The following is a 27,115-nucleotide window of genomic DNA, read 5'->3' on the forward strand; positions in this document are numbered from 1 at the left end:
AAAAAAAAAAAAAAAAAAAAAAAAAAAAAAAAAAAAAGAGAAGCAACAGGAACATTCCCAGGACGCTCTACCTTGTCAGAACACTTTCTGTTCCGTGGAGTACCTTATCTGCCCCCAATATTTCACATATACAAAACATATCTAAACAAAACATATAGAATATATAAAACACATACGCACACACAACCCATCTGTGTCTCAGTCATCACTAACCTTCATTAACTTGCTCCTGGGTTATTTTAATTCCCTTTCTGTTTTTGCTGTCATCAATTGTCACATGACTATAATTCACCCCACATAGTCACTACGGTGTAAGTTCCTGAAAGTTTTCGGTTTTTTGTCTTTTGGTTTCTTGGGGGGGGGGGCAGGATTATGTTGAGTTTTGTGCTCTAAAACCATCAAACGTGCTCCATTATCTGTGGGATGAAAATTACTCAGTGAACTGTGAAGCAAAGTACAAGGGCAATGCCTGTATGACCTATCTACACCTGACTCTTGTGATGCTCCAGACAGTCTGGGGCCCTTACAGTGCTGTGCTGCCTGCTTAGTCACGTTCATATGTTAGTTCATCCACACATACTTGGCACTGAGTCAAATCTGTTCTAGTCATTGGTCCTTGAGCATTGTCTGAGAAGTTCTAACATCCTACATCTTGTTCCGTAAATCCACTCTTTAAGTCTTTCTAAGTCCTGCCAAGTCCAAATTCTTCTACGAGTTATTTGCAAAATAATTTAACTACAAGGACATTTGATGCCCAATTATCATTTTTTTTAGTTCTTTGTCCAAGTTAATGAATATTACAGATATTCACTTATGTATATTATACTTTTAAAAACCCAATACTTTACCAATGGTGAGAAAAATATTCATTGCAAAAAAGTTCTTGAATATTGTAACATATTTAGGAAAGAATGGTATGACCTTAGCAATAAATATTTAAAAGTAAACCAGAAAATCCAAGAATATTCAAGGACTTTAGAGTCTTATCCTAGAAGACTCTAAAGTCCTTTAGTGTAACTGATCCCTGAGCACTTATGGAAAAGTTGAATCTTGTTCTCAGGTCTCACTGTTCTCAACAGGAGGCTTCTCAGCTATAAAAACTTCATATTAAAGCCATTTTGAAGTCATATCCTGAAGCATAAAGATACAAGAGTCATTGTTACAACAAAAATAGATTCAGATTATTCCTTTTCCTTCACAGAACAAAACTGTGACTTTAAAAATTCTTTTTAGATGCAGTTTCTATAAGGTGAGCCTTCCAAAGTTCTTGTACTGATCGCTTCAGGATTGTACAGTAGGTATCGCATAAATGTCTAAATGCCAAAGTGGCTACTCTATCATGCCAGCACTAAATTAAAATTCTGTGAATTGTTTTTGTAAAAATAACTTACTATACAAAATGAGGACTTTAGAGAGATATTAAATTATTTCAGACAAACAAGACAAATAAGCCTCCACCTTCCCCAAATTTAGCATAATTCTTTTTCTATCACTGAACATTTCTATCAGTTTAGCTTTAACTAAGCTGATGAACTTATACATATTTACCATACAAGATTCTAGTTATAAGGCTAAATTTCTAGCAAAGAGCAATTCTTTGTTTGAGAAAAGGTGATGCAATTATTACATATCACTGCATGATGCAGGCTGTCTGGGGTTATTAAAAGAGTTGGTATGGCCAATTTACATGTATCACCCCTGCACCTTGCTTTCATAGCTCACTGGTGAGTCTTACGCTCACTGAGGAGCCCCTGGGGATCTTTTTACAAACGACTGTTTATTATTATATTATTCCATCATATACCTCATGAGAGGAGGTTGGAACATCCGTTAAGAAAAATCATAAACTTATTTTGATTTCTATGGTAGAATAATCTTCTATATATAGTGCTAAAATTATATCTATGTATATTTTGGTACAGTTAAAAAGTACACTTAAAGAACGAGTGACATATTGGCTACAAAATAAGTGACTATAGTTAGAAGGGGGGAAAACAACCCAAGTTGTATAAGTTAGTGCTCCAGGTGTATTGAGAAGCTAAACTGAACTGCTGTTGATCCTGCATTTCCAGGGCTCAGCAGCACCATGGAGCAGTCACTGCCAGAATCTTACTTGCAGACAACAGAATCCACTTTTCAAGAAGTTTGAGGACAGAAATTGATAGCAGTGTTAGCTGGATTACAGAATTTCCAGCTAAAGAATCAAGTATGAATTTCAACAGTCAAGGAAAGGGTAGCAAGCAAACACCCAGTTACACCCTGAGGAGGCTGGCACTGGCAGAGATCTGACTGCCTACAGTGATGCTGGTGTCCAGGCAGAACCTCAAGACAGGAGGACCCAGTTCCCTCAAGATGTCATCCCATTAAACTCCAAGTCTTTCAAGTGCTATGTCAACCCAGTTAGAAGGAGTGTGGCCCGTGCAGAGTTCAGTCTTCCACCAACCTTCATTGACTTAGGTGAGAAGCAAGTAAAGAGAGTAAGCCAATGACCATAGGACCACAAAAGACATTTCTAGATTGTGGGTATACAAGGCAAAGTAAACACTACTTATGTCTGACCCACAACACAAGGAGTAAGGATTTCTCCATTTGTAAAATTTCATAGTACATAAGTATGTTTTTCAGCCAAATCATTATATTAAAAAATAAGATGACAGATGGGTAATTTTCAGTTATTGTGAAAATAAAATGCATGAGGCTCTTGGAGTTATTGTCTTCATAGTCCTTTGTAGTCATTCACATAAGGGTTCATGCTCAGCAAGGGAAGTAGCCCTCTATAATATGCTCCTCTGACACAGAACCAGGGCATGACGAGCCCAAATGATTTGGCTACGAAATGAAGGCCAAGACTAGAACTCAGTTCCACTGAAAGCTCTAACTGTTACATACCCTCACATTATATTCTACCATATAATAATATTATGTTAATAAGGTTAAACCTGCATGTCAATGGATATTCTAGAGCAGAACTATATAATCTTCTTCACCTGAGGAAAGCTTTATGCTTTTCTTCTTGCTGCCTTAGAAAATATGATAATATAACATTATAGACAACAATAACAAAGATCCACATTTCCCGAAATTTCTATATGCAAATTTGCAACAATAACTTTGTATTACTGTAAGCTTTGCATTTAAAAGAGAATTTAACTTTGATGTATAACAGACAAATTAAATTACATTAAGACGGTAAATCTGTAAGTCATTGTTAAAAAATAGTTCACTTATTTTAAGAAAAGAAAACTTTCCAGTCTTTGATATATGTTCTTATAAACATGAAAATAAAATTCCTTTCCTCAACTGTCCTTTTCCATTTCACACGTATTGATCTTTCCATATGTTTTAAATAATCATGAAATTAATAGGAAATGTTTTTAATAAATCCAAATCATAGCTCCTTTCATGTCAAAATATTTTGGGGAAGACTGAGGTGAAAAAGCTGCTTTAACATTAGGAAAAACTAAGAACAACCAAGAACAGCTTTAGATGAGAAACCAAAAAATGACAGAAAGCTGGAAAGGCAACTACTTGGGAAGATATCTGTAGGTCAGAGTATGAAGTAGGTCAAGGCATCTGGAGGTCTAGTGAGTATGAAGTGGAAAGGACTATTGTCAGGCAAAATAAAGCAAGGGAGGAATAAGGTCAAGAAGTGTTTGATCAACATGTTAGCTGTCAATCAATAGAAAAGACATGCCCGATGGGTAAATCAAGTCTTTCCTCAAATTCTAACAACTTTTTGAATATGTGGCATTTGGCAAAAATTCTCAAGATGTTTTGAACTTTCATTACTCATGAGATAGGACATGATATTTAGCCAAGTGAACTTTGGAGAAGAATCAGTAGGACATCACATTGTTCCTGGAATTGTGAATCTAGGAGAAACAAACACCCTCCCACTCCACCTCCACCCCAATACAGGCACAATGCAACTAAGCAGAGGAGGCCAAAAGGAAGATCGCTCATAGGCTGAGTAATCCTGTACAACACGCAGAGTTCATAATTGGTCACTATTATAAAGATGCTTAAGATTCTAATTACTTCTGAACTGGTAGCAAGATTAATATTGTTTAAAAAACCCAAGGTCAGGCAAGGTGGTGTATGTCTTTATCGTGCATGTAGGAGGCAGGCAGTTCTCTATGAGTTTCAGACCAGCATGATCTACATAGTGAATTCCAGCACATCCAAGTAAGACCTTGTCTGGAAAAAACAACAATAACAACAAACATCAACAGAGAGAGAGAGAGAGAGAGAGAGAGAGAGAGAGAGAGAGAGAGAGAGAGAGAGAGAGGAGAAAGTCACCAAGTCACCACTATTTTATGGACTTTTTTCAATTATTCAAACTACAAACCCACACTAAATCTACATTGAGAGAGAAAGGCTACCTGATAAGGTCATTGTGCTGGACATTAAATAAGTTAATAAGATAGCTAACACTATTACAAATGTTGTTTTAGAAGTACTACATTTTGGCTATTTGACTTACATAACAAATTTGGTGTCGTATTAGATAAAACTATGCTTTTACATGATTGTACACAAGAACAGAGGGCTATTTATGAGATAAATATTTTATGAATGATTTTTACACTTAAATATCTCAATTACTTCAAGCATTTTGTTTGCAACGATACTTAATTCTTAGTGTTTGTTTTTATCTCAGCATTTTATTGAGCACCATGGATATAATCCTGACATTCTCAGATTCAGGACAGCATTTTGTAAAACATCATGTTGTACACACTATCACTCACAGGGTTCTGGCTCTTCCAGCAGTTTTAAACCACATGGCTAGGTTGAGCAGACAAGAGTGCCACCCAGAGGCCAAAGGAGAAAACACATCTTGTATTTTATTTGTAAAACAAAACTAGTAAAAGTTCAATTAAAATATACATATATATTTGCTATTACTTATTTTTAAAACAAAGGATAGTCTTTAGACTTCTCCTTCTTCATAAACATTTGCATGGAAGTGTAGTTCTTTGCGACTCTCACATAATGGAAAAAGCCTTAACACGGTACCAGCCACAGGTGCTTGGCGTACCAATTAAAAATTGAATTTAACTGTATTCTCTGTAGCAAATGTTTTCTTTTCTTTTTATAATGAATATTGCATGTGTTTCCAAAAGTACAGATAACTTCTCAAACAACCAACATGATCTATTTAGACAATTGGGCCAAAAGTTAAACTAATTAGCCAGAGACATTTCTTAGCTAAACAAGAATGGTTTCTTTCATTAGAAGGACTCTGTAAGTTTCTTCTGGGGAAGAAATGAAGTTCACTTAGGGTAATTCTCTTTGGCAGACAGTCAGGGTCTCTAATACATATACTAATAATTGTTAAGGTTAAAGTAAAATAGTTAATTCTATTAAAGTCCCATAAAAATCCAGGCTGCTATTGGCACACACAATAGATTAATTATAGAGTAGAGATGTAGGATATCACCATTCTGTCCTAACGTCTGCAATGATGGTATTGCTGCTGGCATTGGGCTGTCTTTTAAGATTTATACTATTTTATAACAAATCTACAAAAGATCACTGTCTTCATTTAACTGAAAACATGATGTACATTAAAATGTGAAGACAATTTAAAGTACATAATTTTCAATTTTTCCTTAACATAAAGTTTTTTAAAAACAATTCATAAAAGTATACTTATACTACTTAGAGTTCTTAAATAGTATAATCCTTATTTCATATTTTATTGTTTCATTTTCACACCTACACAGAAAGATGATTTTAAATTCATACCTCTTTATGGGACTTTCTAAAAAAAAAAAAACCAAAAGCTTCCTAAGAACTACTGCTTTGTGCTGTTTTCAGATTTATTTTTATTATATATCAAAAATTCTACAGCTGATCATTATTTCCAAATCATATTTTTTCCATGAAAAATCTTATCAAAACACTACTTTAACATAAAGTCAACCTTCCTACACTGAGGGAGCTCATTAGAACCTTTGAAGTTGATTCTCTTTGCTATTTATACCCCTTAATCTTCCATGTGCCCTGCACTGCATCATTCTGAAGGAGGTGCTTTCACCTGAAGGGGCAGCTGGAAAAAGTTAAGCAGAGCATACAAGCGCCTGTACTTAATGTCCCACTTAGACATCTATTTTAAAAATAAATGAAGCCCTGGGTCCAAGCTCAGCTGTTATTGTCAGTGTCTTCTAACGCTGCTCAGAGGGAACAAGACAAGAACAACTCATTGAGATGGTGTGGTAATGGATCATAACAAAGCTCAATGAGTACGGCTCAAAGTTCATACCAGGGAACCAGAGAATATGGTGACCACTTCTCAAGCACTGGAAGACCCAAGTACATTCCAGAGAAAATGAATAAATAAATGTCAAGCTTGCCACTAAGTCTGGTGGCCTGAGTACCCCAGGACCCACATGGCAGAAGGAAAACTGATTGCTTCAAGTTGTTCTTTGACCTTCACACTTCAGCTGTGCCACTAATGTGCCCACACCCCAACTACTACACACAAAAGAAATAAGCAAATATAATAAGAACAGTTTTCAAAAGTCCACATGCCTACCCACATCCCTCCTCCTGTCCCTCAACGTGCTAGGGAACTTCCCAAGGGAGGAAGACCGGGTACTGGTCACATCTTATTACCCTAAATCCAGGATCTGCAAAGAGGGGACTGGAGCTTTGTGAAGAAGGCTTTGGGTCTTTTTGGTCCTACCAAACAAAATCTTCTATTTCTTTGGAATAAATAAAAGTAACTCCACATCAAGGAATGCCAATATCCTTAAGTCATAGGAGATAGTACCTCACCAAAAGAATACAACTACTAAAACATGTATCTCCAAACACTTTTAAATTGGCCAGAACAGCAGGGGCAAAATAGCTAAGATGGTACTTTGCAGTTGATAACAAAGGCAGAGAGTGGATGATGTGGGTTGCAGAATAAAATTAAGATTTAGTTGGTACATGTACAGTCAGGGAGGGGAACAAGTAAGAGTACGATAAATTTGAAAACCGTATGTGTGAAGAGGATTTAAGCATTTCTGGCATATTTTCACAGGTGACAAGCAGTTTCACACTATGGTACACCATGATCAAGGAGTCACAGGATACCTGGTCCTCGCTGGTTAATCCCAGGTGCATCACAAGGTAGAAATGCACCAGGAAATCCGAGTTTGGCAGAACATCCTGGCGTCTGGTCATCATGGCGCAGATCAGTTTGTAGGCTTGCAGTTTGCCTTCCTTATATTCATTTGGCAGAGTTGTAGCCTGCCAAGGAGATGATGTTTCTAGATTAAATCAAGACCAGATGCAGAGCATTTCAACATTTCATTTACTTCTCAGTTTTCCTGAAGAGTTGTTTGGAGACGTGGGATGTGCTGGCTGTAGTAAGTCCCAGTCTGTCTTCAAAACATGAAGTCTTGGGCAATTACAGTTTTAAAACTCAATTTCAGAAGGGAAGAGGAAATTGCAATAAAAGAATAAGCACTTGCCTTGAATAGCCACGATGCAAACATTCTGAGTGGTGGGATCAGGAGTGGGGGAGACGGAGACGACTGGTTGTCCAGGCTTATCGCTAGATTGTCTCGTATCTAATTCAAAAGAGAGTTTTGGGTGAGGTAACATTCCACTTATTCCAATATATAGCAATATTGTATAACCAAGAAACCAATTCCATTTTTTATATGTGGAATGAGAAATCGATAGTATTTACATGTTTTTCTTCTTTTTTCTTTTTTTTTTTTCTAAATTCCCAGCTGGCCTGCCCCGCCCACAGCTGCTCCTCTCCCAGCCTTGGCTCAGCAGGACCAGCACCAAGGTTTTTCTTTCATTATGAGATTTCTTGTCCTTTTGGATTGTGTCTGGCTTATTACATGTAGTCAGAGCTTCAAACTCAAAAGAATGGTATTGCTTTTCCTAGCACGTGAACACCTAGGGAGGTCATGAACTCCAAAAGGTAAGAAATGATTTCATAAATAATGCTATATAAACATAAATCATATTTTGGAAAAATATGATGGAAAATGTACATTTAGTATCAAAACAAGAGACAGGATGAAAAATGTATCTAAGAGTTTATTTTATAAAATGTCTTTACTCATGGAAATATACATTTTATATATTAATACTGGTTATTCTATAAAATAAGGCTATAAATATCTTCATGATTTTCTACATTTTCCCAACTTTGCACAATAAAAATACCAACACTTTACTAAAATTAATAATAAATCCATATAGTATTCTATTCTTAATATCTTCTATTCTTATACTTTTGTACTAAATGAAATAACTCTTAAGGCATTTAATAAAGTATTAAAATGACAGATATGACTTCTTCTTGGGCAATCAAATGGACTTCATTTAATCACATAATCTGCATTTTAAAATGCAATCAATAGATTATATGTTAAATGATGCATGTTAATTTTTCTGGATCAGTATAAAAGGTAACAGCAGAACACACCTTGGCCAGCTTGTACCACAGATCATAGAGATAGCCCAAAACCCTGGCATGGATCTTCGGTGACTGGATACTATTCACATCCCCAAGGATTCCCAAGACTCTTCGCCATAACACAGCAGCTGAATCTGGGTGCCAACCAGTGAGGTTCCCCCCAGCAATTATACTACAGTCGTCTGCAAGACATTCTCTGCTGTCTGTGGAGAAAGAATGGAAGAATCTGCCAACATGATCTTAATTTCATCATCATAGTATTTTTTAGTCTTAACGCAAATTACCTGTGCTTAAATTTTATGAATTCTCAGTAAAGTAATTAAGATTAAAAAATGGTTGCGAATTTGACAGAACAGAAATAGAGATTTAGTCATGAAAGGTCAAATGTTTGATTCTTCAAACTGAAAGCCCAACAAGAAAGGATGTATATGCTTAGGCTGATCCTGGGCAGGATTTTATGAAGAAAGCAAGAGAGAAAAATAACCAGAAATACATTTAAGGCACTCAAGAGTGCTGCATCATAGCAAGAATATTTCTCCTATATGCGCTATAGGATAAACGGTAGCCAGCAACCAAATCGCATGATATTTTCTAACTTCTCTTCTTCCGCATACCTTTTTCTTACAGTTCTGCCCTTGTATTTCCAGGGGAGAGGGGTATTCTCCAAACCTTTTGCAGCCCAGAGATTTCATTCCAGTTTGCAAACGCCCTCTGGAGACTGCCCAAAGCTCCTTCTCTATCAAAACCTTAGTCTCCACTGTGCTCCAGCCCCTCCATCCCACTCATGGTCTCCGTGGTGCTTAAGTAAAGCATTTCATTCTCAGTCCCCAGCAGATTTGATGTGTGCAGTTAGGCCTCCTTCCTGAGATGCTTCATTAGCTGACCCCCAGGTATGACATGCACCTGGTTTCCCTCTTGGACCAGTTCTCCATCTCATGTGCCTTTGAATACCCAAAGACCCACAAGATGCTTCTCTCTTCCCTCCCATCATCCTTTTCTCACACAGACTAATGACCCAGATTCAGGTGCCATTTACATATTCACATCTTTAAATACCTGATTTTTTTTTGTCTCTCTTCAGTTCTGCATTTCTCCAATACCATCTGCTCACACGGATCCAACTTTTGACCTCACAAATACTAGGCCAGCATTGTACCCACTGAGTGACACGGCCAGTTGCAGGGTCTTCCTGGCATCTCCACATGCTCAGTGGAAACTTAGTCCATGAAGACATATACTCATATAGCAATGTTCTCAACACTGGTATTTTGGATGGAGATTAAGGCTTTAAAAATTACTTATTTTGCATGTACATATTTGTGTATGTGTGGGTGTCTGATGCCAGATGCACACGTGGAGGTGAGAGGGCAGCCTGCAGGAGTCAGTTCTCCCTGCTATGACTACTGGATATTGAACAAAGGAGTCAGGTTTCACCTGCTGAACCACCTGAAAGCCCCAGATTTTTGTTTCTGGATGTTAGTTTGTTTTGCTAAGACAACATCTTACTGTACAGCCCAGGCTGACCTGGGATTTGCTCTGTACCTCAGGTTGGCCTGGAATTCTCTAGTCTCCTCAGTCTCCTGATTCCTGGGATTACAGGGACATACTACCACACTCGGCTTATGATGCTTTCTTATTTTTCCTAGAACTCAAACTCCAGGAAATGATTTCCCCAAAAATCTCCCCCTTGCTGAGAAAGTATGCAACCCTTATCTAATCTAATCCCTCTGTTTTCAAGACCTCATCTCCGTACTTAGTCATGCACTGGTGATCACGGCCCAGAAACACTGTCATCTACTTTATCTTCTAGAATAAAGTCTGCAGCTTGTCGGCGGTGATAATTAATTCTCTTTCTTCTTCTTCTGTTTCTTTCTTCCCCCCGCCCCCCATCTCACTCTGTTTTACTCTAGGCTATCCCACTTTGTAATCCAGGAGAGCCTTGAACTTCCAACACTCCTCCTGCCTCAGCCTCCCAAGTGCTGGGATTGAAAGCCATTACGCCCGGTTACACGTTCTGAAATGGATGCACCTGTGTTCAGCCCCATCACAGCCTCCTACTTGTGTAGGAACCTAACATGGTTATCCTTCCAACTGTCAGAGAAGCTGCTATGATTTCAGCCAGGCTCCTTCTCAGCTGCCAGGGCCCCTGACATGAGACAATGCCATTTCAACTAGTATGTCCCATCTTCTTTGCTATCTCTAGAAATTAGCTGTTATTATCCCCCCCTGCTATCTGTGCCCTGTGGAGCTATGACTCATTTAATTGTCCTTTCAGTGTGGCTTAGGAAAGACTTGAGGAAACAATTGGAGCTATCTATAGTTTTTTACGACTATAGTCAACTAGATATAAAAGTCCAATTAGGATTTTTAAATATCCTTTTAATTCATTTCTTTACCTTGTTATTTGTTTTAAGGTTCTCACTGTGTAATGCTAGCTGTCCTGGAACTTATTACTGTGTAGACCTGGCAGGCCTCGGATTCACACAGCTCCATCTGCCTCAGCCTCTTGAATGTTGGGATTAAAGGCATGAACCACCACACCCAGCTTTACCTAATCTGTAAAGGGTACTCATTTCAATTTCTTATTTTAAAATTTTCAAGATTTTAGTCATATGAGTGTTTTGCCCGCCTGCATGCCCATCACATGCACACCTGGTGCTCCTGAGGTCAGACGAAGACACTGGAACCCCTGGGACTGGAGTCACAAATGGCTGTGAACCACCATGTGGATGCTGGGAATGATACCAGGGTCCTCAAGAATAGCATGTGCTCTTAACTTTGAGCCATCTCTCCGGCCCCTAATTTCTTGTTCAGTTTTAATACATTTTTATTTAACAATTTGCTCCTCGTGTTATTATTTAAAAGATAGGCTTTTAAAAACTGTTGGAGATTTTTGAAAAAATTGTAAGTAGGGTAGAGATCATCTCTAAATACTCTATCTACACTAGTTAGATACACAGCTTCTCGCATTAGGATATTTATTACAACTAACAAGCCAGTACTAAAACAAGATTAAAGTCCAAACTTTATTTACAAATTTTAAAAAGGTGTGTGTGTGTGTGTGTGTGTGTGTGTGTGTGTGTGTGCACATATGCCCCGGCACATACATGGATTAGAGTACAACTTTGGAGAATTGGTCCTTGCCTTCCACCTTGCATGAGGCAGGGTCTTCTGTTCACTGTTGTGTCTGCCTCCACCTCCCTTCTCCTCACAGGAGCACAGGGATTACAGATACACCCCACCACATCAGACTCATATGCAGATTCTGGGATTTCAAATCAGGCCCACACACTTGCACAGGAAGCACTTCACCCACTGAGCCACCTCTGCATCCTATAGAGTTCCTTAATTTTTCCTCCTGTTGCTACTATAATGGTCATTAGGAACAATACGTGTATCTCTAAAGTCTTCACTAGATTGTAACCACTTCTTAGGCTTTTCACATGTTGACAGCCTTCAGAGTTCTGAGGAGTTCTAGTCAGATACTTCATAGACTGTTCCTCAGTTGGGATCTCACAGGAAGTATTTCTAAGAGTTGGTTTTTAAAGGTCAACTTGATACAATCTAGAACCACTTGGGAAGTCTCAAAGAGGACCCGACTAAACTGGATTGGCCTGTGGGCACATCTGTGGGGATTGTCTTAATTACAGTAATTGGGGTTGGAAGACCCATTCATTGTAGAGGGCACCATTTCTGATGTTTAGGTCCTGTACAGTACAAAGGGGAAAGTGGCCTGAGCTTGGGCATTCATGCATTAATGTATTGCTCTCTGCTTTTGACTGTGGGTATGTGTAGTGTGATTTATCATACTGATTTTTGTCTGCATTTATTCTCAAAGTAGCACAAGGTAGATAGAAAGATAAAAGAGAGCTTTCTTTCTCATTCTACAGAAAAAGTCGGAAAAGAAAGTGTCTTCATTTGCAATTAAGTAAAGCTAGATATTCTCCCTTGCTTTGATAAGTTTACTCAAATTATATCTGATATTATTTTAAATCATCATATTGTCCATGTACTTGTGTTTTCTTACATACTGATTCTTTGATCAATCTTGACCTGTTCATCTAGCTTTGTTAATGTTTATAATCTTTTGTTTGGTTTTGTTGTGTTTCACTTTCTAGTACACTCATGTAACCTCTCAAGATTTACTAGCATTTTAGTTCATGTTCTACAGTTTTATTCTTTCACTTTAATTTTGGAATAGGACACACATGTTCTATTTCACTTACTATACACATAGACAGTAGATTATATTTTGTCCCCATAAAAGAGTTTGGCTACATTCTAGAGATTGCAATATGTACTGTTTTATTTGAAGTATATACACATAGACAGTAGATTATATTTTGTCCCCATAAAAGAGTTTGGCTACATTCTAGAGATTGCAATATGTACTGTTTTATTTGAAGTATGGTTTTTAGTATCTCATTTCCCTCTTTTTAAATTGGTCTGTTATTCTATTGAAAAGAAATTCTCTCAAAATCACAAAAGGTGCTATGAAACAAATCAGGCATCTCTGTTGAGACAAAGTGGCCAACTTATTAATGCTCAGTGTGATTTCTAAGTGTATCTTAGCTGTTAAATTCAAAGATAAACACATCTGCACAAATACATATATACATATGTGTTATAAGAAGCCGCTTGTTTGTTTAACTGGCCGCCCAGACTCCCAAAATAATCACACAGAAACTATATTATTTAAATCACTTCTTGGCCAATCACTTAAGTGTATTGCTCGCTAGCTCTTTAATCTAATATTAACCCATCTCCAGTATTGTATATTTTACCACAAAGCTCATGGCCTACCAGCAAGGTTCCAGCTTATCTGTCTCTGGCAGCAGTTCCGTAGCTTCTTTCTAACTCCATCCTCTTTCTCCCAGCAGTCAGTTTACTTCCCCTCCCAGTTCTGCCCTACCCTACACAGGCCCAAAACAGCTTCTTTATTAACCAATGGTATTCACAGCATACAGAGGGCCATCCCACAATCACGTGTGTCCATGTCCACTCAACTAAACTAACTGTATCATGTTTTCTTTATTCTTATTATCATTTGTTTTTGCTTAAAATATCAATTAATAATTAATGGAAGTTTATATTAAGACATTTCTCCCTATGAGTATGGTTTTATCAGTCATTTCTCATTTTTGTTCTTATTGTTATTTCTGGTTTGGGGGGGGATTCCTCCCCAAATTTTGTTTCACTTACCTGGAGACTGGGAAGTTCATATAAATGCGGAATTATTGTAACTGCTGATAATTTCTGCTTTAAATTTTATCCAGCTGGCCACATAGAATTAAAGCAGTAGTCTTCTCTCCTTTAGAGAACTCATTATATTGATTATGGTAGGAAATATGCTTGACTTATTTCTAAATCTTTATGCTTTCTGTCACCTTTGCTCTGCTTCTCCTTTTGAGTCTTTGGTGAGATTTTTACTGAATATTTCCATTTTTGCCATCAGTATTTTCTCTCTGTTGTCATACATTTTCATTTCTTATTTACATAATTATTCCAAAAATATTCTAACATTTACCCTAGACAAAGAAAAATGAACTGACTTTTGCATTTTTAAGGCATCATCTAAGAAAATGAAGAATAACTCTGATCTATCTCTGATGTATCTGAGGAACCTGAGGAGAGGCCTAAGAGGGTCAGCAAGGAGCCAGAGGAATGAGTCTAAAAAGGAGAAGGCAGGTCCAAGATGGGTCCAAGAGGTTTTATGCTATTGATGGAAAGCTCCCAGACACTGAAAAAACAGATTCGGTAAGGATGACAGTTTTTTGGAAAGGCTGTAGGAGTGCTGATGCTTCTGAGAGGAAAATGAGTCTATTCCTTCCAAAGAATCACCATATACTCTTTTGAGAAGACACAATGACATGTACAGACAGACATCAAAAGCAAAATTCCAGCAAGCCATGTCTGAAAACACAAAGGCACAGAGGGTAAAGTCTACTTGCGGGTCCTCTTCATTTTCTGACTTTTAAAGCCTCAAAAGAGACTCCTGAAAATCAAGCACAGCACCAAGCAGCTGCCAGTCTGCAAAGCCATGGGGAAGCTTTAATGAATGCTTATGAACTGACATGAGTTGGACTGCCATTTCGCTACAAGTCCTTGGTGGGGAAGAGTAAGAAAATTAGGAGTTCATGGCTTTGCTTCATTCTACTGTCCCAACTTTAAGAATGCAGTCATACGAAGTGAGATTAGCCCCAGCATCCCAGTGACACTGCGGCTTTGCTGGAGTGAGAACTCAGTGTGCATGAAGGCTGGGTACTCACTCACCCCTGCACTGCTGTGCCACCATCAACCAACACCCTCAGTTTTTTAGGATCTATATAAAAATTCTGCCTTGCATTCAGAAACCATTCTTGCCTCAGAGACTAAAAACGTAGGCAATATCCCCCATTATCAAAATATGCTGAGCTCTTTAGTCTTTCAAGGGACTGTGTTCATTTTTTCAATATTACTGTGAAGATTTTAATGAGCTAAAGTGTTTTTGCCCAAAATTCTCCGGCTGGTGGCACGAGTTCCAGAACAGATGCTGACATTTTACATGTAGATGGGTCCTCAATGAAGGAACACTTGATTAAATAGGGGGGTTTAAAAGATTTTAGAAAATTCCATTTTTACCTCCAAAATACCAAATATTTGCTTTATTTTCATTAGTAGCCTAGGGTCTTTTTGTTTCACTATGTCTAAATGTTATAGAGACCTTTAAAATTACTAAACTGTGGACACTTACACATATGTAAAATGCTATCATCTTTCTCTAAATATATACATGATTATAATGAACAAATACAAAATTTAGGAATTTGAAAATAATGAACAGATTTTAACTGGCAGATAGGGACTTATGATTAAAGGGCCAGTTCATACAGCTGCAATTTTATGTAGGTGTGACAGAGTTTAAACAAAAACAGCCTTTTTCTTTGAAAACAAGAGCTATTGCTTCTCAGACTCTAGTCAACGTCTTAATTGTAGGGACAGAAAACCCAGGTGAGCACCTCAAGAATCAGGAGATTAAGGTCCAAGTTGGTGTTCAATTCCTGGCAGCCTGGCACTCCTCTCTTTTCTTGTCTACTTTCATTATTGCTCAGTCCCAATTTAAAGACTCTATAAGGCGATTTACCCGTGCCACTGTAACCTTTACTATTATTTTTCTTTACACTATTTCATGATGGACAAACATATCAAAGGCTAGTAAAATACCAAAAATGTGTCCGATGACAGAAAACTGATGAACTGTTTCTAAAAATCAAATTTAGTGTAGGGGAACAATGTTCAATTCACACCTACAACTGTAATTAAAAGCATTTCCTGTAAGAGACATTGAGATGTAGGTCAGTGATAAATACATTAAATAAAAGAGATATGAAATTACATTATATATGACAAGTTTAAGGTTAAAATTTAATTGATGCTTTTAGCTAAATAATAATATGAAGGCTTAAAGCATATTTGTTCATTGATTTGGGCTATTTACTGAGGGCATCTCTTACCTACACTGTCCAGGAAATCAGGAAGACTCTGTGTACATAAAAGACAATCTGTCTTCCCATTTGGAGCTCATAATTCATCAGAGGAAGACACTGGCCCCTCCCTCCCAAAGAAAGACACTGGCTGTTTCTTATCAAATCTTAGTTAAACCTTATAGGAACCTGGTGAGGAATGACCAATAAAGTATGGCTTTATCTTTTGGGGTCCTAATTAGTGACGGAATTTTTAAACCTTCTCTGATTTTAAAAGTTTTAGTTTTGCTTAGGTTGAACTACTGATACTTTGAGTTAGCTTTTTGTTGCTGACTTCCCTTTCTCATTTGAGAAACCCTCTCTACCCCAAGATCATAGAGTTTTTTTTTCTTCATCTCTATTTTTTAGAAGACATTTTCTTCCAAGTGTTTTTAAAGTTTCCTTTTCATACTTAAAAATTCTATACTTTCGGAACTGACTTCAAACATGGTGTGAGGTAGGGACTCAATTTCTTTAACCCCACCATATATAAATATTTGTCACACAGAGACGCATTTAATAGTACATTTTCCCCTGCTAGGTGTGGAAGAGCCTCCATCACACACCATGATTCCATGCCTGTGAAGAATTAGTTCTGAACTTTATACCAATTGTTTATAGTCTATTTGTCTATCCCTAAGATTCCAACTTTCATTACATAAACTACATGGCATTTATCACGTTATTTGTGATAATCAGGACGCATCTTTTGTTTGCAAATTGTTAAGAAATCAGTAGCTATGACTCATTCATATTTTTCTGTCACATGTATATGTGTGGTGTGTATATGTATGTAGGTTTGGTTACATGTATTGAAGCACCTGTGTGAGTGTGAATACACAGAGGGTGGCTCCTGAAGTAAACACTGATGGTCTTTGTCAATCACTTTCCACTTTACTTTTGAGAGAAAAAAAATCTCCCACTGAACCCAGAGCTCACTAATTCTAGCTAATCTAGACAGCCAGCTTATCCTAGGGATCCCTCATCCCTATCCCTTAAGTACTGGGATTACAAATGACTACTTGTTATACCTGGTTGGTTTTCATGTGGGTATCCAACTATGGTCTTCATGCTTGCATGACAAGTGCTTTTATCCAATGAGCCATCTCTCCAGCCCCATTCATCTTCTTATATCTCACAGCATCTAAATAGGTATTTCTAAACCGCAGGTTCCTCTGCTAAATAAGGGATAAGCTCAGCAACAATGCTGTGGAAGCAGTGCCACAGATACATCCCACTTATGAGTTATTCTCTAAGTAGACTTCATGTGTGTATTATTGCAATCTTCTTACTTTCTGTACTCTTAATGCTATGGCAGCTGGGACCTTGAAAATTAGAGAGGAACTGTCCCTCCTACTGTTTCTTAACTGTAAAAATACCAAACTCCTCACCAGAGAAAGTATGGCTTTTTTCATACGTAAATGAATCAATGTAAGCTAGCTCAAATCCATCTACTCTTGCCTTTCCTACTCCAGGGTCAGGTCCCAGGCAACTAGACAGTCACATGCTCTAGAGTTCACTGAGGTCACTTACAGCAGTCCGCTCACCCTGCCTTGCCTTGCCTTGCTTTCCCCATGGAAAAGACAGCAGAGATTGTTCCCCATATTTTCTTTCTCTGCCTCTTGATTGAACCTGGAAGATTCCCTCTATGGCTCTTATGTCCAGAGACAAATGAAATAAACCTTTCTCCTAATTACTATCATTTTATTTACATGCATTAATATAACTGATTAAACATAGCCCAAGTACGTTTTAGAACAACATTTAAACAGCAAGCGAATATGAAAGTAACCTATTAGCTGGACCCTGACTTCATTCTAAACAACTGATAGTGGGCAGGTGGGAAACAACAACACTTTCTTTTGGTTTCCTGCAGTACTGGTGATCAGTCCCAAGCCTCACACATGCTAGGCAAGTGCTACCTCTGAGCCACATGCCCAAGCCCCATCAGATGACTTTATGTAACCTGAAAACCCAGCTAATAAGAGTTTCCTTTTTTTCCATTTATGCAGAAATTGTTCCCTTAAGAACAGAAAGTTTAGTTCAGAACCGTGATAATCCTTAAGCCTCCTCATATTACAGTTTGTCCTTTCCACAGCTGACAGATGAACTCTTGAACTGTGTGTACTGATTCTCCATGTTAGTATTTCAAAGAACAAAGTATTTGGAGGAGTTAATCGCAGCATGGTGAATCATACAGAGTTACACAGCTCACTACCCTAAGCAGTCAGATGCATACTCTGAAATGGGATCAAGACTAATCTTTCCCAAGGACAAACAAAAGAGGCACTCATCCAATTTTCTTTCCTTTCAATAAAAATAATTATATCTGGTTCATCTTTAAGAACATTCAAGTGAGATTCATCACTAGATCCATAGAACCATCATGGTGAGATCTCATCTATACTAGACCTACACAAGCTGTTTACTTCATAAATGCATTAACAATTCTCCAGTAATTCAAAGGGTTTTACAACTGTAAAATAATTCAGTGGGGAGGGTTAGGGACTGCACAGCATTGGAGGCCAGTTCCACCTCAGGCACTTACTAGTATTTTCCAGTCAGGTGGCATGATTTCTCTGTGTCTTACAAAATAGAAACAGAGAGATTTAGTCTGCTTGCCATACAAAATTAGAATTCTTAAATCCTATATAAGTTCACAGTATTGGCAGAATTTTACCAATACCATTTATGCTCGTTGTATGGCATCTTAATGTTGTAATACAAAGGATTTCAAAAAATAACAGACACTATAGCTAACTTAGGTTTTATATCACAATGAAAATTAAAGTTTACTTGATTAAAAATCATTTAAAATAAAACTTTAGCCTTTATTTTTAGTTTTGAGTGATTTTTAGCATTTAAAATGGGCTTTTATTTCTTATATGCTTCCTGGCTCAAACCCTAAATGCTGGGATTACAGTGGATGCCACCATAACCAGTGAGAATTATTAGATCACTTATTTCTTTAGGTACGCGGTGTGGGTGGTGCGTGTATATGTGTGGGAGTATAGGTGCTTTGTGCATGCGTGAAGAAGCCAGAAGTTGGGTGTCTTCCTATATCAACCTCTACTTTGGTGTTTAAAACTGAGCCTTTTGTTGAGTGGGAAGCTTGCCTTTTCTGCTAGACTGGCTGACCAGCAAGTTCCCAGGGTCCGCCTGTCTCTGCCTGCAATGCTGAAGTTAAAGGTTTGCAGTTATACTCAGATTTTGCTTTTGTGCTTCAGTTAATAACTTCTTTATTCAGGAAAGGCAAGTCAAGATCATATTCATATAAACACTGACATTACAGTTCCACAAATAATAATATCTATTATTATTTTAGTGGGGCTAACATTACAGGATGCTGTAAGAAGATGACAGGTTTGAGCAGACTGGGATCTCATGATGAGGATGCTCTTCTAGACATTAAACTGAGTAGTAGCAGGCCACTGTTGTTCATTTTATAATTATGACCCATTATCACACATATATGTCAAATTTTTACATTATGTGTATCAAATATTTTATAATAATTAAAAATTAAATAAGATAGCCAATCCTCTTGTTCTACAAGTATGGCACATATAAGCTAAAATGGTATTATTTTCTGTCTCCAAAGACCTTGGGATGGGTACCATAACTTCTTAGCATAGGGGACATTAGTCATAAGCAAGGCAGGCTTCCTCTCACATCTGCCTGATTTCAAAATTCATTCCATCCAAGACTCAAAGAATTCACAAGCAATATGAGCAGGTGACCGGAACTGCAACTCCAATGTGGTTGGAAGTGGCATTCCCGCTGCGCTGCTAAGGGGTTCAGGTGTCCAAGGCAGGGAACTCTGGCACCTCCTTTTTGCAGCAGTAATCCTTCTCACACACAATTACCTGTTAAGTTTGAAGCATCAGCAGGACTCAGTTGTAACCAGTGGCGGGCATCAGAGTCTGGCACAGCATCTGTGGGAGTGTTGAGTTCTGGGTCCTCATCACAAGTCTGCCATTGGCTCATGGGTAGCTCTGTCTCATTGTTGGAGCCCAAAGCTGTGTCGCTACCAGTACTTTCACCTGGCACACAGAGCAACCACAGTTTGAGACTGCAGCTATGTGAAGACGAGGTTCAAAGTTATCTCCATGTAAGTAACAACACTTGCACCGCTGACAGGCTGTGCTCAGAGGTTTGGGCAGAACCTGAAGAACTTGGTTGGGGTTCAGTAATGTCCCTGTTGAACACTTATTTAATAAAAATACATCTTCCAAGGACTGGGCATTAAAAGGCTTCATAATGCAGCCATCTTATCAAAGTCTTTCTTCAATTATTCCCTGTGTTTCAAAGCTACACCAAGTCCCAGGTCCTATCAAGATCCACCCACGACATGAGGAGATAAACAGGAGGAACATGGTGGTCACTGACTTCACAGCATTGCAAATTTACTCTGCTATTGCAAACCCAATGTTTAGACGTAAGCCCAGGCTGAATCACACTGGCAGATTCTGGAACGAGGTGTCCTACTACTACAGATCTGCAGCACTGGAAATTTCATCCTTTAAACACTACAAGTGCTCATTTGTCACAAGGTAATCATGCAGAGATTTAAAGACTTACGTGGTTATTTATTTAATTGTGCACAAGACAATCTAGACCATTCTGCTGCTTGACAGCAGAGCTGATTGCCTGACAGTTCTACTCCCTAACAATGCTGACAGCCCCTTAGCTGCACTGTCTCTACTGCTGTCCTCTAGCTATTTGCAAGAACTGAGAATTGTCTTAATAAGCAGATGATCCATCTACTGGGTCTCACAGCACATCCTCCCCAGAGCTACAGGCAACAGAGAGGAAGGCAGTGTGTGGGAGTAGCTGCAGTACACACCATTGAGAGCCAGCTGGGTGTGAAGCACACCATCGAGGACCAGCCAAGTGTGCAACACACCACCAAGGGCCATCCGGGTGTACAGCACACCAGCTGGGTGTGCAGGGGCTCCCACTCTGCTACACTGACAAGGAGGAAACCTGGCCTCTAAGTACAATAAAACAGAGCACAGGGTCCAGACTTCATAACATATGATAACATCTCAAAATTCCAGGCAGATTTTATTTTCACACGCTTGCCCAGTGACTTCAATGTACCTCTGAAGCTTTGTGTTTTCTTCCCTGTGGGGGCTCTGTGGGAAAGGTAGCTTTTATTTATGGGTCCGTCTGCTCCCCTAAGTCTCTCTTGTTCATCTTATCTGGGGAAAAGTCCAGGGATGGAGCGATAGGCCTCTTGGGTAGATAATAGGCTGAAACTGTTCTGACTAAATTAACTACATGACTCCTAAGTTCTACAGCCACCTCTTCCTTACTGACAAGACAAGCACTCCATTTAGAAAAGAAGAAACCACAGCAGGCCCACTCTGCACTAGGCAAGAGCAGACCCCATTTCCTGGAACTTACTCTTCTGTCTCTCCCTGCATCTTCCTTGTGTCTGCTGTAAATCATCCTTCAGATCCAGCTCAGCAGGACTGCTGCTCCTTCGAACCAAGATCTTCAGACAAAAAGAAATGCTGCTTTCATTACCAGAAAGGTGAAACTTTTACCCGACTCTTAAGTTCCTAGCCTATTGTTAAATAAAAGAAGCAATAATAGTAACGAAACACTGAATGGTGTTTTCCTTTTGAAGAATGCATTCACCAGCTAGTATAATTAAGTTATACGTTTCTCAAGATCTGAAACTCCAGTTCATATTTTCTACTGACACAGCTGAATGGATATACCAAGAAGGAATGCCAAATCCTGTGGAAGTGGTTTATTTTGAAGTTCTATTTGCTTCTCTAGTCAAGTGCACACACAGTCCCAAAATTCTGCAGGAGGCCTGAGCCCCCTGTGAATGTTTAGGCAGGAGAAACACATACTCTACCCAGACTTCCAAAGGGCTGCCCAGAACCTTCCTAGTTAATATACTACAGAATCTTCTGAGCACTGGTAAACACGGGGCCTTATGTTAAACACAAAGGATTAAGAACAGGAGGCAACCTGCATCTTCTAGCAACTTACAGTTTTCTTGGAGGAACAAAACATACACAAACTATACAAAATAAAATAATAATGTTCATAAGTAAAATAGCCAAATAAAGCCTGTGAAAGGTATGTAAAATAAAGTGTTACCTTAATCAGTTGACAGTTACAGGAGAGCGGTTCAAGAAGGCAACAGACATGAAGTGGTAGAGGGAAGGCAGGAGGGAACTCAAAGCAGGAAGTACGGACTGGCAATCAGCAAGTTCTATGTGCAGAAAAGGGAGCTGATTATAGCAGGCCATGCAGAACAGCCAGGAGGAGGAGGAAAGAGAGGAGAAACGCAGATTTTGTTAAAGAAGCAGTGGCCAGGGAGCCTGTAACAAGAGGTTTAGAACTCTGGACCTAACACTGACTGCATGAGCAACTGTACCTTATGGACAGTAGCTAAGTGTGCTTAACCCATAACCACAAGGACAGTCCCAGCACTTGTGCCTGTGGTGCGTGCGGGAAGACAGGGCTGCTAATGGAACTGCCAGAGCAGTAAATGAGCAGGGAAGGAAGGAAAGAGAAGAATGCTGCAGTGGAGGACTGCAGCTTTCCACAGCATGTGAGCAAAAGAAGGTTGTCACAGAACCATGAGAACGACGGTGACAAATGAAGGCAGAGAGAAAAGTAGAAAGGACAAATGTTGAGAATTGTTTATGTCTTTAGGCTGAATAGTAAAAGGCAACGTTCATTAAGTGGGGGGGGGGGGAGAATGATAGGACAGAGAAGATAGTCAGGAATGAGATACAAATTCAAGCTTTAGGATATACAACAAAAAAACATACAATCCCCAAAGTCCTGAGATTCAGGAGTCATTTAAAGCAATTAAAAAGAAAGGGAGAAAATGTATAATTATAGTTACTTGTCTATAAAGAATCATGAATAAAGTATTTACAAAATTCATGGTATATGAAAAATTATTACACAGCCTTAATAAACAGTGATTTATATCAAATGATCCAAATAGAAATAGGCTCATCTTTCCTTAACTACAAAGTAGAATGTTTTTGCTTCCAATGTTGGGGAGACAAGATGCCCTCCAAGTGTAGAAACTCATGACACTTCATTTGCACACTGGGGCTCACAGGAAGCAGATCTTCATGATCCCTATGCTGTCCTCTTAGGAGAACAGAAGGAACAGAGCTCAGGGAAATCCAATGACCTATTGTGTAAAGTGAGTGCTATCATTGCTAGTGGCAAAGGACTGAGAAGCAGGATCACAGTGGCACTTCCTGATCCCTTGAAGATGAAAATACAAATGCTGTCCTGAAGAGTCCTTATCAGTTAGACACTCTGGGTTCCCACAGATTCCATCAGCCACAAGAGTAACTCACAAGAATCAGCAAACAACTCGGGAACAAACCACCATAAGAGCAGCAAAAAACTCCAGACAGAATTAGACTCCAGAGGATTGCAGCAAATCAGATAGAGAATGTTGAATTAGGATTTGTGAGCATTTTAAAGGTGTAAAATATGAAAATAATAAAAATGGCCAAATAACAAGATATACTTAAAAGAATACATTTGAACTTAGAAGCGAAAGTACACTTGTGAGGTAAAAAAAAGTAACAAAACACCACCTCAACAGAACCTTGAAAGCCCAAACCTCCTCCAAGCAGAGAAACAGATCCATAGGAAACTGCTTGCATTCTGAAACTCACAGGAAGTACCTCCAAAGCTATCTCCTAATGTCAGATTGACTGACCTGGTGAAAGACAGAGTATGTCCACAGAGCCAAGGAGAATGGACAATATGAAGAAGCTTAGGAGACAAGAGGGGCAGGATAAGCCAGTCTAGTATTATTTCTATCTAAAATTCTGGAACAAAAGAGAAGATTGAATCAAAGGTGACTATTTGAAGGAATGATTACAAGATTTCTCCAAAAGAACAGAAGAAAAGTAACCACAGATGTACAGACATAGCATATACCAGAATGGGCAAATGCATATGCCAAATTAAATCTATACCTAGCAGTCAAACTTAAAATCAAGGACAAAGACCAGCAAGAAACAACCAGACAGGATGGAGAGAAGGCATCACAACAGCACCAAGGAAAGACAAGAGTACTAGAAAGAAAAACTACCTTCCATTAGAAGAGGCAGAGAGGAGGAGAAGGAAGCAAACTGTGGTAGTTAAGATGCTGTGGTTCTGTTCAGAGACAAAACACCTGAGGAGCAAAATCAAGGCTGATATGTCCAGGAAACAGAATATATGACAGAGATGTGGCCTTTCAGATAAAGGAAAAACAGATTCAATAAATAAGACCTCAGGCTAGGCGGTGGGGGGGGGGGGCATGCCTTTAATCCCAGCAGTTGAGAGGCAGAGGCAGGTGTATATCTGTGAGTTCGAGGTCAGCCTGGTCTACAAAGTTATTTCCAGGACAGCTATGGCTGTTACACAGAGAAACTCTTTCTCAAAAAACCAAAAATAGAAAATAGATAGATAGAGAAATGAGACCTCTAACAAGCATTTGGGAGAGGGGTTGGACCATCCCTCCTTCATTAATCAAGAGCCACCTCCAGGAGAATAAAAGACTTGAAAGTGTGGAGCAAAAGTGAAGCATTTTATAGAATAAAAATAAGGGAATAATTTATCCTTTTGTAGCTGGAATGCTTTAATCCATAAAATTCTACCATGATAAAAAATATAAAAAAAAAGAAGGATATGTATTTACCAAAGACACCAGAGTGAAAAACAGCCACACACAGAAGATGTCTGTTACAAACATAATCAAAATAAAATCAGTAGTCAGTGACTATTCAGATACAAGTAAAAGAAAGGAAAGTAAATGACAAAAGCCATCAACTTGCCTTTCACAGATGAAATATAAACAATCAACATGAAAGCTTTAAACCTTATTAGCAATCTAAGAAATTCAAATAAGATATCCCACTTCCATGTGGTTGACCCGCAAAAATTTCAAAAGTCTGACAAAAGAAAGTGCTGGTGAGACTCTTTACATTGCTGGCAAAGATAAAACAGCTACAAACATTTGGGAAAGGAGCATTCTCATGTAGAGAAGAACAATCTTTGTATAATTTATTTGTCTATGGCTAGACAGTCACATAGAGAAACATTTGAACATGGAGAGATATTGAGGAAAGTCTGAGAAAGTCCACGGCTATATCTTTCAGAAAACTAAAATACTGGAAAGAATCAACAGAGGAATAGAAAAATAAGTGATATATTCATACTGGAATATCACACAGCAGAGAAAACTCAGATGAATCAAGTACTACAAAATACCATGTGGATATTCTACAGACATACAACTGAGTGAAAAAAACAACAGTGCCCACACAGATTTCAGAAACTTCAGAAACTAAGTAATATATTGTTTGGAGCCACATACATGTGAATGTATGTAAAACACAGCCAACACCATGCCACTGTGAAGGGAGGCAAAAGCAAAGGACTAAAAAACAAAACAAAACTGGTGGCCAAAGCAACAGAACCAGAACTGTTCTGGCGCTTGGGCAGGAATGGGTTCATCTGGATCTGCTTCATTACGAAAAGCAAGATCTATACAGAAAAGCTGATGCGTGTCTTTCTGAAACCCAAAAACACAGGAACTCAACTCTGCTCTCTTCCAAAGAGGTGGGAGCAGGGAAGGAACTCGTTTGTTCTATATCTAAGCTTTCTATAAATATATACTGTTTTAAATCACAAACAGAGGTTTATCTGAAAGAATGAGTTATAGGCCATTTCTTCTTTATGTTTTATATTTTGTTTTTTTAAATAAATGTCTTTTTTACAAAATAAAAAAAAACACAAAATCTTTAGGAATACTGTGTCAGGTAGGGAATCTAAACTGAAGAATTTACAGGCAAGTACACCTGCTCAAAGTGAACTGGACAACATGAGACCAGCCAGTAAATTCTATTTCATGCTACCTCACCCCCATTTTTGTAGAATGACTGTATTTTACACAGAAAGCAAGTACAACCTTAAGTGACTTAAAGATTATTTGGACCTATAATCAATCTAAATGGGAAAATATTAAAACTATCAGCAAAAAATCCATTATTATGGTATAATTTATGCTTGGTTATAGCAACAGAGAGATTTTCTCTAGGAAATCTTACTGTTATTCCTTCATGTTCTCGTTTCACATGTTCCTTACTCTCTTGAAGAGACTTGGGTTCTGAAGAGCTCAAATTCTGTGAATTTTCTACCTTTTGACCTAGAGATAGAAGTAAAAATGATAAAATGAATGTTTTGGAGGGTAAAATAGGAGACAGACAGACAGACATGTAAGCAGGCAGGCAGACTGGCAGAGGCAGAAACAGATAGATAAACCATGCATCTAGATATCATAGGCTATACACATGAATTATGGGTCTGCAGCATCTCCAGCCCCAATCTACACAGAGACCTGGTCTATAGCCCACAGATAGCTTCAGTTGGAGCAAATGGAACACTGTTCACTGTGGCTCATAGGGGCACTTAGTCCACTATGCTGGACAGGGGCATATGACACATCACCCTGGGGAGGTGGGCTTGGGGACGGCATCTGACAAAAGATCTGCCTGGGTTGGCCTGTGAAGCAACAGGAAGGGAACAACAGGACAGCTCTGGGTTGCCTGAATAGAAAGACTAGCACGAGAAAGCAAAAACAGCTTCAACGATTTAAAAGGGGATACTGCCACATAGCCAGCAAAGATTTAAGAAAAGATCATAAAAGCATCTGAAGAACAATCTGCAGCCAATAAATTTGAAAGAAATTAACAAACAGAACCAGTTTCTAGAAAAACATCAAAATCAAATTCAGAAAATCAAAGTAGTATCATAGTCCTTTAATTTAAATTTTTACTTGGCAAATAATGCATGTTTATCTTATATAACACGCTGTTTTGAAATCTACATACTTATATAAATCATCTTAAGCAGCATATGTACTATGACACACACCCACATGGGCAGAGTACTTGTCTCCTCTTGGCCAGGCATAGTGGTACATGCCAGTAAGCTAGCCCCCAGAGAACAGGGAGTGTACTGCAAGTTCCAGGCCAGCCTGGGCTAATGGAGACGCTGTTAGAAACCAAGCAATGCTTTCTGAGCTCTTCAGAAAGGAAGCACACTGTACTGTGCACTAGAACCCTGGAGCTTTTCTTCTCTCAGGTGAAGTTTGTTAAAATCTGAAAGGATTTGAAAACCCTTTTTATAT

General features: G+C 38.5%; 1 protein-coding gene across 12 annotated transcripts in view; it reads right to left on the minus strand.

Annotated features, from left to right (window-relative positions):
- The window catches only part of Ralgapa2 (Ral GTPase activating protein catalytic subunit alpha 2), a 266,124-nt gene that overhangs the window by 130,170 nt on the left and 108,839 nt on the right, over positions 1 to 27,115 (minus strand). For 11 of the 12 annotated variants that reach the window (XR_007594897.1, XR_007594898.1, XM_050159621.1 and 8 more), the window contains 6 exons: positions 26,034 to 26,131; positions 21,343 to 21,433; positions 19,800 to 19,976; positions 8,441 to 8,634; positions 7,467 to 7,565; positions 7,087 to 7,242 (listed from right to left, as the gene is read on the minus strand). Coding sequence is in view for 9 of the 12 variants with exons in the window: in XM_050159621.1 (XP_050015578.1) it covers positions 7,087 to 7,242; positions 7,467 to 7,565; positions 8,441 to 8,634; positions 19,800 to 19,976; positions 21,343 to 21,433; positions 26,034 to 26,131 (815 nt within the window). In the remaining 3 variants the exon portion in view is untranslated. Of the gene's footprint in view, positions 1 to 7,086; positions 7,243 to 7,466; positions 7,566 to 8,440; positions 8,635 to 19,799; positions 19,977 to 21,342; positions 21,453 to 26,033; positions 26,132 to 27,115 lie in introns of those variants that run through there. The other variant, XR_007594899.1, reaches the window with a different exon arrangement.

Source organism: Alexandromys fortis, unplaced genomic scaffold (genome assembly GCF_014885135.2).
Source record: "Alexandromys fortis isolate MF-2015 unplaced genomic scaffold, M_Fortis_MF-2015_v1.1 scaffold_115, whole genome shotgun sequence".
In the NCBI taxonomy this organism is placed as follows: Eukaryota; Metazoa; Chordata; class Mammalia; order Rodentia; family Cricetidae; genus Alexandromys; species Alexandromys fortis.